General features: G+C 35.2%; 2 protein-coding genes and 1 pseudogene across 2 annotated transcripts; all 3 read left to right on the forward strand.

The window, feature by feature from the left end:
- The first annotated feature begins 1,685 nt into the window (after window positions 1–1,685).
- On the forward strand, window positions 1,686–3,929 carry LOC145785069 (BAG family molecular chaperone regulator 1-like). The gene has a single exon (XM_082596773.1). The coding sequence runs from the start codon at window positions 1,701–1,703 to the stop codon at window positions 2,259–2,261; it is 561 nt and encodes a 186-aa protein (XP_082452899.1). The 5' UTR covers window positions 1,686–1,700; the 3' UTR covers window positions 2,262–3,929.
- A 7-nt stretch (window positions 3,930–3,936) lies between these two features.
- On the forward strand, window positions 3,937–8,135 carry LOC145785068 (saccharopine dehydrogenase-like oxidoreductase pseudogene; annotated as a pseudogene).
- A 7-nt stretch (window positions 8,136–8,142) lies between these two features.
- LOC145785067 (saccharopine dehydrogenase-like oxidoreductase) lies at window positions 8,143–11,131 on the forward strand. Its single transcript, XM_082596772.1, has one exon. The coding sequence runs from the start codon at window positions 8,172–8,174 to the stop codon at window positions 9,429–9,431; it is 1,260 nt and encodes a 419-aa protein (XP_082452898.1). The 5' UTR covers window positions 8,143–8,171; the 3' UTR covers window positions 9,432–11,131.
- The last annotated feature ends 2,715 nt before the right edge of the window (window positions 11,132–13,846 follow it).

Consider the following 13,846-nt stretch of genomic DNA (forward strand, 5'->3'; position numbering starts at 1 on the left):
CAATCAAATTTCGTGAAAATATTATACTTCAATTGCTTTGTTTGAAAAAAAATTTTTTTTGGGATCTTTTTCTCAGCGCTCCGAAATATTCCCCCAAACTTAGCGTATCAAAAATAAATTAAGAAAAACTTTAAACCTAAATTACCATTTGAAATGTTCATCTTAGTATATTTTTAATTGCAATTTAAATTAGGGGCGGATCTACCGGGTGGGCCTGATTGGTACAGGCCCACCCAGATTGACAGTGGGCCCACCCAAAATCAGATTTATGAAAAAAAACATATTAATGTTTAATGCTAGAACAACCAAGTGGCACTGAATTGTCTGCGGCATCACTATTACACAGCATTTGTAAGAGATATTCGGTAACACTAAGTAAGAGATATTCGGTAACACTAACACTAAGTTTTTGTGTGCTGGGCCGCCGTGGCATTATTGGTGAAGGCCCACCAAGATATTTCTTAGGCCTATCCACAAATTACGTTCTGAATCCGCCACTGATTTAAATGAATTCCTTGAATTTTAAATTGGTAAAATGCATGTTTTCAGTGCGAAAATCGTTCAAGGTAACGAGTTATTGTCAAAAAATGAAGGCGCAAAATGAAAAAATAGCTGTGCTCAGCTTCCAAAACCCTACTAGTGGCCGAAAATTTAAAGTGCTCTATCTCGGCCCCCAATGAAGATACTTCAAAAAAATTTTTTGTTATTTTTATCATTTTTTAGTATGTACAAAATATGTCAAAATAAGCAAAATCTGTGACTAGTGGTTACAAAATTAGTAAAAATCTGATGATTATAAATGGAATGCCCCACTGTACAATGTTAAAAAAGCATTTAAAAATTGCAAAATTTTAGAAGGAATTTTGACCACCAGTCCAGGCAAGGAACAATATGGAACAACAAAATTGGAGTGTGTTTATCAAAATATAAGTCCAACTTAACACCCCCCCCAAAAAAAATGTTTTTTTTTTCTTCGGCTACATGGGCAAATTTCTCCCCAAAATATACACCTCAAAAAATATTTACAATCAAATTACTCCAAAACTACATGTTTTTCTTATATTCTGTTTGCAAATTTGGATTCCTCATCCCCCAAAATGGTATTCTACATATTTTCATCAACTTCCTAGCTTCAGTATAACTGATATTGGGGCATTTTTACTTTTTGGAGCTGAAATACTGCCACCGTGCGGTTAAAATTGAAAATGGTGTAACTTTAAAACCCCTCGACCAATTTCGAAAAAAAAATTTTGTTGAGCTCAGTGGGTTGCCATCTCTCACATAAGTCAAAATCAACCAAATCGGAGAGTATGGGTGGCATTTCCTTTAATTTTGACCTGAAATATAATGGAATTACCCAGTAGCTCTAACATAATATAAAAAAATGAAGAAATTCTGAGAGGGTGGGTTACACAGTGTGACTGTATTATAATAGAATGACCTTGGCGGAACCTTTTTTAAAGTTTGGTAACTCTACCCTGCACCAGTTCTGCCAGACTTCACTTCTCTTTTTCGGAACTTTATAATTTTCCAATTCCAAACTTTCCTCACAACAATCTTGAAGTTTCCTTAATTGAGAGAATGTTTTTTTTTTCTTTGTGAAAAGTGAGGTATGGTAACTAACAAACTATACACTATACAGTACAAGATATTCAGGTTTTTTTATATGCAGTAGGCTACGGTAACCCAATTTATAAAACATGGAAGTGATTATAAATGTTGGAGCTTCAAGACACAAAGTCTGCATTGAAGAATCTGCAACTGTTCGTATGTTCATGGAACAAGTTGCTGCTAAAACACTTATAAAAGAAGAAAATCAAAAGTTAATTTTCAAAGGTGTTACCATCTCTAAAGACCCTGACCAGTGTCTTGCTGGATTTGGTTTAAGAAGTGGAAGTAAAGTTATGGTAATTGGAAAACGTTATGATACCGAAGAAGAAATAGCATTAAAAACTTTTCAAACTATTGAAAAAGATGTTCAGACCTTGTCAAAGTCAGCTAAACAAATGGAACTACAACTTGATAGTATTTTAAAAGGTTTTATGTCTGCAAACCTTAAGACTGAAGCATTTCAAAAAATCCTGAAGCAATTGAACTCATTGTCTCACACTTTAATGAAACATTTAGAAAATATCGATGGGATGCTCCTGTCTGCCGATTTTAAGGATGCAAAAACAAAAAGAAAAACTGTTGTACAAAAAATACAAAATGTGCTTGATCGTTGTGATCAATCCATTGAGTTGTTAAACGATAATTTATAAGTTCTTTCATACTTTTTTTTTTGAAAACTGCATAACCTACTGTTGTTGTAATTTTTATGACAGTCTATTGAACACTTATTTTGATGTGTTTAGCATGTTTTATGTTTGTAAATGGCCATTGTCAACATGCATTTAGGTGGAGGGTCAGTTAATTGCTTTTATTCTGATATATATATGTGATAGCCTATTTGGCGTCAATATATTCTTCAAGATAATTTTGTTATTTATATACATATATAATTACATTTTGACACTTGCTGTATGCAAGGTTCTAAAGGAATGATTTGCCAGCAATCTTTTGCTTTTTGAATTCACACTACAGTTTTAGACCGACATACTTACTCGCCTATGTTAGGTCGCACGTATGTTAGTTTCCTTTTTTAAACATAAAAGCTGATGCTGATTCCCTGTGAAATTTTTAATGTTGTATATAATATATGTTATATACATGTCACTTTTTGGCAATGACTTTAAATTGCATGTATGTTTGTCATTCTATAGCCCACACTTGATTGGTTTTATTACTCAATGTCAAAAATTACCTTAGCATGTTTACTGCAGTTAAGATATGGCCAACACATTAAAAATAGTTATATTTATTTTACGGAAGTAGGCTATTGTGTTACTAAAACTAAACTATTGGGTATTGGCATGGTGCCATACATCCTGTTTTTTTTTTGTTTTTTTTGCTGAGACCTTTTGGTCATTTGTCCGAAATGACTTGAAAAAATTCGATCATTTTTTATTTATTTTGGTCATTTTTTCTGATGAAAATATTTCCTTTCAAGTACCTAGCTGATACAAGCCAAAAAATTTTCAGACATTTTGACCAAATTGACTATATTTTTTCGGACATTTTGCTAAGAAATCGGTCAATGACCGATAAATAACCGAAAAAAAGCCAGCCATACATGATTTTAGACTTTTGTTTTTAAACTTTTGGTTTTGAAAGTTCTGCATTTGGTTTTGCATGTATTGTAATACAATAGACCAATGACTTTAGAAGCTTAATCCAAGTAGTTTTGTATCATACACTTAGTCTTACAGTCTTACACTTATGTGTTGTGTACCTTTGACACAGGCTCGGTTGCTGAAGTTGACCTGCTGTAGTTTCCGTTTGTCATTGAAGTGTTGTTGTCAGGATATAAATATAAATTATTCTTTTTACTAGCTCTAGTAGTGAATGGAGAACGTTTTTGAAGTGCTTTGCTCAAGCGCACACTGTGAAAGTTGTCAAACCATTATACTTGATAGTTGATGTTGCCACTTCTTTTATTGCAAATTCTAGAGTTTAACCTCCTGAACTATCAGGGTGAAGGCAGGGTTCTTCATAGGTTATGTAACAAAAGGTTGGGCACAAGCCAGTTCTAACCATAACCTATACTTTACACTTAAAGACGATGGAGCAATGAATTGTAAAATAAGCCTAAACATATTGTCATGGCACAAACTAAGACTAAATATTATGATAATTTTGTTATCAGCTTTCTTAGCATTGCCAAACTTATAACTGATTTTGAAATCTGGCTTAAGTTGAAAAGTATTTTTCACAACCTACCTAATACCTATACACAATTCAAATACTCACTTGCTAACTATACTTATATACTAAGTAAGTATTACTTAGTTGGACTTGACTCTTTATTTTGATTTGATTTCAATTTTTTGCAGAAACCATAACTGAAAATCATAAAAGACTTTAAAATGAGTGGCAGTAGAGAATTTGACTTTGTAGTTTTTGGTGCTACTGGGTTTACAGGAGAATATGTGGTAAAGGAAGTACAAAAGATTGCTGATGAAGAAGACATCAAATGGGCTGCGGCTGGTAGAAACCGAGAAAAGCTCTCAAAGGTTTTGAATAAGTATGCAGCATCATCTGGAGATTCAGTTGTCAATGTTGTTATTGCTGATGTTAAGGACTACCAGTCATTGCTCTTGATGTGCAAGAGAGCAAGAGTTGTTCTTGATTGTGTTGGTCCATATCGATTCTTTGGTGAGCCTGTTGTAAAAGCTTGCGTAGAGACTGAAACAGATTATGTTGACATCAGTGGTGAGCCACAGTTTCTAGAAAACATGGTTCTCAAGTACAACGATGGTGCGAAAAAAGGAAATTGTTATGTTGTTGGATCATGTGGATTTGACAGCATTCCATCTGACCTTGGAGTTGCTTATTTGAAGCAGCAATTTCAAGGAACAGTAAATGGTATCAACGCATATCTTTTAACCACTACTGGTTCTGCTGGTGGTGGTATACATTTTGGGACATATGAGAGTGCAGTTCATGGTATTGGTGATGCACCTCTTTTGAGAAAACTTCGTAAAAGTTTTGGCCATGCACCTCTTCCAATGGTTGGACCAAAATTAAAACTAAAAGGGGCCGTTCATTATGAATCATCATTAAGCAAATATGCTATACCATTTCTAGGAGCTGATGCTAGTGTCGTAAAACGGTCACAAAGATACATTCATGAAGAATTGGGTGAACCACCAATTCAGTATGCGATGTACAGTTGTGTTGGTGGTTTGTGGTCGTTGTTTATGTTCTTTATATTTGGTGGAATATTCAAGTTTCTAGCTGGTCGTTCTTGGGGAAAGTCTTTGCTTCTGAAACACCCAAAAATTTTCACTGCTGGAATATGTTCCCATGATGGTCCAACTCAAGAGCAATTGGAGCAAACATCATTTGCAATCACTATGTTTGGAGAAGGCTATTCTGACAATGATACATTGCTTGGCCGTGCAGAAAAACCTGACAAGAAGATTGTTTGTAAAGTTTCTGGGCCAGAGCCTGCTTATATTGCGACTCCTATCTTGATGGTTCAAGCTGCTCTTGCTATTGTCAAAGAACGAGAGTACCTTCCTCGACAAGGTGGCGTGTATAGTCCCGGAGCAGCATTTTACAAAACCAACTTGATTAAGAACCTTCAAAAGAGCGGAATACAATTCGAAGTAATCAAATATTGATATTTCAAGCATCGAATTTTTGTTAAAAACATTTAAATCAAGGGGACTCTCAAACTCAAATTGCTCTGAGGCCCAAATGAATACTTCTATATTAACTTGAGGGCTGCAATACCTAATTACCTATTTGCATTGCGGAAAGTCAAGCCTGTTTCCCTGACTCGTTTCACCATTATAAATTATGCAGACTGGTCCTTGTACAGAGTTTTTGATTCACGCTCTTCTTCTACAAGTACTTCGACTCCCCAGCCTGACCTCTTCGACCTATACCGGTGGACCTCCCTTTAGGTGCACGCCACCCCAAAATCATGCTGTTCTTACCGCCGCGAGTGTAGCATAACTGGTTTATTATAGTCTTTGACCTGACTACTTTTATTGTGCTCTTCTTGTCACGTCAGATTTTTGGAAACCGTACGTTGTTGTCGCTAATAAAATAGTTCATTACCGTTCAATACACAAAATAAAACAGTAAGAACACGCCAAATACATAAGATTGCTAAAACCTCAATTGCTAAGGTAACAGGGATCAGTAGTCAGTAGATGTAACAGAAAATATATTTCGCACAGTTTGCTAGTGCATCATCAGTCTTTATTTTTACACGTCAGCATAACAAGGGTCTAGAAAAAGGTAGAAGCGACAAAACGCGAACGGTAAAACGTGCTTGAGACCGAAATATATATAATACATAAGATTGCAAAGAAAGAAATAGTACCCGGTAGTAAAAACAAAGAGATAGAAAACACTGTAAAGGCGAAACATAAAATTTAAATAATGTGACCTGAACATCTTGAACCTAGCGAGCAAAAATGTTGCAACCAACTTTCAAAAAGCAAGAAAATTCTTGAAAGACTGACTGCCGCAAATAGGCTCCCAAGGTTGCTATGGTATGACGTCACAAGAAGTGAATAAACATTAACAATGTGATAGTGATGTAACAATATGGGTTTCTGGCATGCAATAAAATGACCAGACAAGCGCCTAAAAGTCGTGTGAAGTTTGATGTGCATTTTTAGATTTTTTGAGCAATTTTAGAGTGAATTTAGTCTAATTAAATAAAGAGTGAATGTTAATTGTTAATTATTTGAAAGTCTCAAAATGTAGCGCAGGCCGCACCAAAACGTTCTTACGGGCCGCATGTTTTAAATGCTTAAAAAATAGCTTTTTAAATATGATTTATCTCAATCACACAAGTTGATTTTTTTTAGTTTTTGTTTATGAGAAAGATTTTTGATGAACTAGTTGTGTGGTCTACAAGGAACAAGTCCAGTGATTTTGGCACTGCGTAAAATTATAGCACCGTAATGTAGTAGTTGATTGCTGGACTTTATATTTGAAAAGGGCTTTGCTATTGTCCTAAAATTTGTTACTATACAAATATGTTACTGTTTTAGCACTAGCGCAGGGAAACTTGTTTTCACGTTTGATTGACGAATGCCTATTTTTATAAAGCAGAGATCTTCAATTAGTTTAACCATCACAACCAACTTGTTTATGATTTTTTTTGCTCTTGTTGTGTGCTGTAGTTCAGAGCATGCTTATTAGGCTACTATAGTTTAAGGCGTTACATCTTTAAATTATTTTTATTGAGATCGTTAATGCAATGAATGTTGAAGTTTTGTGACATCTCAAATTTTAGTGCAGAAGTGAATAGTTAATTCACCATTACGTACGTTGTTGAGCATTTCGTATAGGTAGGCTACACTTTCCACTTATCGCCATGAAAGATTCTCTAACAATGTATTTGTTCTTAACTGTTTTTTGTTTTTTTCGGTCAATGCTTTTCTATGTAATATAGAAAGAACAAGCAAAGTCAGATCACTCCGATGTAATTAAAATATTTCATTCAGTATGTTGTACGAATTTTCAGTATAATTATTACCATGTCGATGAGCAGGAAGTATTTTCTTACAATTTGGCAAACGTTGCCGGTTAAGCAGTAATTTATCAATCGTCTTTTGTTACTCATTAACATGCTTGTGCTGTAAGCTGCATGATTGATTTTTGGTCAAACATTATTATGATTGTGAAAGATGCTTAATCGTACATGGTTGCCTACAACCAAAACAACAGCCTTGTGTTAGCATTATCTATGCTGCATCAATAGAAAAAATGGTTTACCATAACCTACATTCAATACCAAATTCAGGTCTGGAAGTTTTATCAGATTTCATTTGCGTGCAAGATGTTGAAATAATTCCAATTTCGGAAACATTATATCAACATCGTGGTCTCATCTCAACTGCGTGTTTGGCAAATAGTAATTTTTTTGGAATTAAATGAAAAAACAAACAACCCAAAATAAAAATGCTAAACTCATGCTCAGTAAACGTTTTGAAAACGAGACTGTTTTTATCGTTAGTACTGTTGATTGAAAATAATTAGAACAATCTATCTTTCGAAACGTTTGCTAAGCATGAGTTTAGTATCTTCCTTTTATGCTGTTTATTTTTTTTATCTCGATTGACCAGTCGTTCCAACCATTTTGCTCCTAGGATTCGGAATCAGTTGCGCAAGTTTACGGCAATTGTCAACAGTAAATAAACTGACAGGATGTTAAGATCAAACGATTTACATTTAATTTTGAATTTTAAGCATTAGCCAGTTCTGACTGTAGCATACACTTTGCACTTAAGGATAATGGCAAAATGAATTAGTACGTATAAGATGAATAAGTTTAAACATATTGAGTAGGCCTATTGACCCTGTGCAATATAAGACAAAATATTTTGATAAATTTTGTTATCAGGTTTGTCAGCATTACTTTTGACTGAGTTTCATTAGCTGGCATAACTTGAAAAGTGTTTTTTAACAACGAATCATATCTATAATGTAAATGTTCACTTGCTGGCTGTAGTTACTTGGAGTCTATGTATATACTCTTTATTTTGACAAATTTCTTTTTGTTGTTGTTGCAGAAACCATAACATAAAACCATAAAAGGCTTTAACATGAGTGGCAGACGAGAATTTGACTTTGTAATTTTTGGTGCTACTGGGTTTACAGGAGAATATGTGGTCAAAGAAGTACAAAAGATTGCTGATGAAGAAGACATCAAATGGGCTGTGGCCGGTAGAAACCAAGAAAAGCTCTCAAAGGTTTTGAATAAGTATGCAGCATCATCTGGAGATTCAGTTGTCGATGTTGTTATTGCTGATGTTAAAGACTACCAGTCATTGCTCTTGATGTGCAAGAGAGCAAGAGTTGTTCTTGATTGTGTTGGTCCATATCGATTCTTTGGTGAGCCTGTTGTGAAAGCTTGTGTGGAGACTGAAACAGATTATGTTGACATCAGTGGTGAGCCACAGTTTCTAGAAAACATGGTTCTCAAGTACAACGATGGTGCGAAAAAAGGAAATTGTTATATCGTTGGAGCATGTGGATTTGACAGCATTCCATCTGACCTTGGAGTTGCTTATTTGAAGCAACAATTTCAAGGAACAGTAAATAGTATCAACGCATATCTTCAATTTAATTCTGGTTCTGCTGGCACTGGTGTGCACTTTGGCACATATGAGAGTGCAGTTCATGGTGTTGGCGATGCAGCTGTTTTGAGAAAACTCCGTAAGGCATTTGGCCATGCACCTCTTCCATTGGTAGGACCAAAATTAAAACTAAAAGGGGCCGTTCATTATGAATCATCGTTAAGCAAATATGCTATACCATTTCTAGGAGCTGATGCTAGTGTCGTAAAACGGTCACAAAGATACATTCATGAAGAATTGGGCGAACCACCAATTCAGTATGCGATGTACAGTTGTGTTGGTGGTTTGTGGTCATTGTTTATGTTCTTTATATTTGGTGGAATATTCAAGTTTCTAGCTGGTCGTTCTTGGGGAAAGTCTTTGCTTCTGAAACATCCAAAATTTTTCACTGCTGGAATATGTTCCCATGATGGCCCAACTCAAGAGCAATTGGAGCAAACATCATTTGCAATCACCATGTTTGGAGAAGGCTATTCTGATAATGATACATTGCTTGGCCGTGCAGAAAAACCTGACAAGAAGATTGTATGTAAAGTTTCCGGACCAGAGCCTGGTTATATTGCAACTCCTATCTTGATGGTTCAAGCTGCTCTTGCTATTGTTAAAGAACGGGAATACCTTCCTCGACAAGGTGGCGTGTATAGTCCGGGAGCAGTATTTTACAAAACCAACTTGATTAAGAACCTTCAAAAGAGCGGAATGCGATTTGAAGTAATTAAGGAATGATGAATCAAACGTCGAATTCCTGTTAATAACATTTAAACGATTTGAAAAATAGCTTTTTGAGTATGATTAATCTCAATCACGCAAGCTAATTTTGCTATCAATTTTATTCACAATAATGATTTTTTATGAACTGGTTTTGTGGTCTACAATGAACACTGAACAGTCGTTTTTTGGTGCTGCGTAAGACCCTAGTAATGTCGGAGTTCACTGTGCTGAATTTTGTATTTAAACATAGCTTTGCTGTTGAAAGTTTGGTACCATATTGGTGTTTTAACACTATCGCAGTGGAACTATATTCACGTTTGATTGACTAACGCCTATTTTTATTAAGCAGATAATTTAAATGAACTGATGTGGTGATCAAGACATTTTGTCGCGACACAACTGGACGCAGCTGAATTGTAGCAGGGACAATGGGACATCTCACCATAAGACTATTTGGCGCGAATTCTAATTTTTCCACGTGTATATATATCTCGCTTTTTACAAATAGTTTTGTTTGTCATTGTTTAATTCGTGTCACAGTTTTTCACTGGGCACTTGGTGTTACTCAAAAGTTATTTATTCGAAGCAAGAAACAGTTTGAAGCAAATATTTTAAAAAGCAAAGATGATGCCTTGTGCGTGTTTAAAGTCTTTTAGAAAATAATCTTTCTTAAAATCCCAAGTCCTTTGAGCTGCCTACTCTTATGGTAACGACTCACACTTGTCACACCTAACGGATGCCATTTTCATTTTTTTACATTGAATTGATGTCACTACAGAACATCATGCATTTTCCAGCTTGGAAGTGAAATGAACATAATGACATGATTTTCTATTATAGTTGATGTGATAACAGACGTCCAAGGTTCGAGTCGAAGTAGCCACAGGCATGCTGTGATAAGAAAAATCGGATTAGTAAACAAAAAATTTTCTAGACATTGCATGAAATATCTGCACAAGGCAAGAATAAAATACAAGTCGTGCCAAGTAGTGTCGCGGTGAGATATCTCTGCAACTGGTCGGCTGTGGTCAGTTGTCTTGCGATTAGTAGAACTCGACAGAATGTCGTGTATCTTTAAGTAACTAAGTTGTCTATGATTTTTGTTTGCTGTTATTGTTCAGAGCATAGTTATCACTACAGTTATGGTGCTATATAAATTGTTTTATTGACGTTATTGAGATCTAAAGATAATGTAACTAGTGTTGAAGTTTTGTGACATATCAGAGTTCAATGCAGAAGTTGGTTCATCATTACTGACTGTTGAGTGTTGAGTATTTGGAATGTGTAGTTATGTACTCTTTTCACTTATCGCCTTCACAGGTTCGCTAATAATTTATTTATTAACACTTTGTTTTTCTGACATTGCCTTTCCTGGTGATATAAGAAGATCAAGCAAAGTCATATGCTCATTGCTCAGATGTAATTGTAATCAATGTCTTTCGATTTGCTTGAAACGTTTGGTGCAGTATATTGTATGCATCTTCAGTATCATTATCACTATGTCGATAAGCTAAAAGTATTTTTTATACAAAGCAAGTTCTTCATCTTTTAACTATTATTTGGCAAACATTGCCGGTCGAGCAGTGGTTTATCAAGCACCTTTCGTTACTGATTAACAATGCTTGTGCTGTATGATTGATTTTTGTGCGGTTGCTTTCAGCCGGATTAATAGCCTTGTGTTAACATTTTCTGTGCTGCATCAATAAAACCAACACAAAGTGTTTGATTTGATTAACTGTGATCTACATTCAGTCATTTCATTGTCCGATTTAGGTCTGAAAATTCTACTGGATTTTATTGTTTGTGCGAGGTGCTGAAATATTTCCAGAACACTATACTGTATTAACATGAATTTCAACTGCCTGTTTGGCAAATCGTCAAATTTTTGAAATCAAACAAACCTCTGCAAGTAAAGATTAAGAGCCAAAAAGAAAGACAATAAACTTATGTTCAGCGAATTTTTCGAAATCTAAACTGTTTTCGTCTTAATGCTATTGATTGAAAATAATGAGAACAATCTAGCTTTCATAACAGTTGCTAAAAGTTAACTAACTTAATTTTATGCTCTTTATTTTTTGATTAGGTTGACCAGGCGTGCTAACCATTTTGCTCCAAGGTTTCGAAATCAATTACACAAGTTTATGGCAATTACAAACAGAAATTGAACTTGCAGGACCATCTTGCAACTCAAATGATTTACTGTTAATTCGAATTTGGGGAATTTGCACTTTTTGAGTTTAGCAATTTACAAAGGCATGTTCAAGTTTACAACCCTAGATTTATGGAAGATAATTATTTACAAATATAATTGTAATTTACATCAGTAACTTTACTCATATTTAGGCCATTTTAACGGGCAGTCTAAGTCTGATTCGCGCATGCAAAATTTTATTGTGATATATTCCATAAAAGTACAGTAAAGTTTTCATTTCAACAACAATTGATTTCCTCAAATACAATGATGAAAAATAAACGCATACAAACCTTAACACAATGCTAACTGCAGCGAAAATTTTTAAACGATATATTGTGGCAAACGGTTGTCCTTGCGTCAACAGTCTTCTTTTTGTTACGCCGTTTCTGTGATCTACGCTCTTCAGTTGCAAAATTTTCTTTACAGCTTCCCGAATTTTCAGCTGGCATTACACAAGTATTTTTCCATTTCTCTGCAGCTGCGTGCTGTTTTATTTTTCTACCTTTAAAATCGTTTTTATCGTTAATCTTCAAAGTGTTGGAATGGAATTTTTTTTTCTTCAAATGCTGACTCAAAACCCTATCGCCAACATCTTGGTAATATTCTAGAACATCCAGCTCTTTTTCTTCGCTGCGCAAGACTTCTCGGTAATTCTTGCTTTTACGCATCATTGCAGTTCTGCGAATAAAAAGCATCAATACGTTAAATTTAATTCTTTCAATTTTGGTTAAACAAAGTTGTAAACACATTTTATCGGAGAATTTTCAAAACATTGATCCGACCATCACTCAGTTTGTTTTTATTTCTGACCATCACAACAAAAAAACAATATATGATAGACATAGCAGAGGTCTAGAAAAAGGTAGAAGCGACAAAACGCGGAGGTTATAACGTGCATGATACCAAAGCAGGACAATCAGTTTAAAATATGGCACGGTCATAACACCTCAGTTAGCTTAGTAGGGCGCTTGTTCGGCTCTCGGGGTGTGCGCTTGAGCAAGGCATCACAAGACAGCTTTCCATTCAGTGACACCTAGCGGATGGAATTCTCCGCAATAACACCTTCAACAATCGGAAACTTTAGCTACTCTACAAATCACAGTTACCGGCCTTGCGTTAAAAGCGTCTACAAGTGGGCTACGCGAAACCACCAGAAATAACCATCAGAGGCTTTGTCAGTCCGAGGATAAAGATTCAAAACTAACCACCTATTACATCTCGTGTGGTAGCCTAATGTCTTGAGTGGTTGGAGGTGACCACAAAGATCGACTTTTTGCCTGATTGAATATTCAATAATTCTAGTTTTAAATATTGCGATTTTTGTTGTTTGTTTGCCCTCTACGAAATACGGTATAACAACTTTTCGCCAAGTCGGTAAAATATAGTGGTTTTGATGGATTCAAGCTCATCATATAGCCTAGTGTTTGAACGGCCTCTTTGGACCAACAAACAATTTTTTTTTCACAAAGCAGCGTAGTCTAATTCGAAACAAGGCGATGCTTCGTTTCAAACATTTCCACCAGCAACATTATTATTATTTTATTTGCATCAAACACGAAGTCCATAGAATATAAGTTTATAATAGCTAGGTACAGGCCCGGTGCTAGGAACCGCGGGGCCCAATTAGAAATGTGATGACGGGGCCCCTACTCTTCATAGCAAAATTTATGGGTGTTTATATATCATAAAATACTTACCAGTACATACAAACTACAAAGATAGACATTTATTACTTGCTATAAAACAAATTAAAGGTAATGTGGATGTTTATTTACGATATGTTGTTTTACTTTTAATAGCAAAAAAGGAAAATTAGGCAATTTATTAACCTTTAGTTTTTCAGAAAAAAACTTTTCTTGCCTTTTTATTAGCAAAGTCATTCAAAATAACTTCAAAGTCAATGGCTTTAGCAATCTCGCATTCTATAGAAAGCATTGACAAACTGTTAAGTCTTTCTTGCGCGATTGTAGATCTCAAGTACGTTTTAATTAGTTTCAGCTTTGAAAAGCTTCTTTCCCCTGATGCAACAGTTATTGGCATCGTCAAATAAATCCTCAATGCAATGAAAACATTAGGAAATGTTGTAAATCTATTGTTTTCTATCAAGTGTTCAAAGAGGGCATACGGCTTAATTCTGGGTTGAATACAGAAAGACATAAATAATACAGAAAGACCCCCGCTAGCGCGGGGCCCCTTCAAGCTGCGGGGCCCAATTTGATCTAATCGGTCAAATCGG

This window comes from Aplidium turbinatum, chromosome 16 (genome assembly GCF_918807975.1).
Source record: "Aplidium turbinatum chromosome 16, kaAplTurb1.1, whole genome shotgun sequence".
Classification (NCBI taxonomy): domain Eukaryota; kingdom Metazoa; phylum Chordata; class Ascidiacea; order Aplousobranchia; family Polyclinidae; genus Aplidium; species Aplidium turbinatum.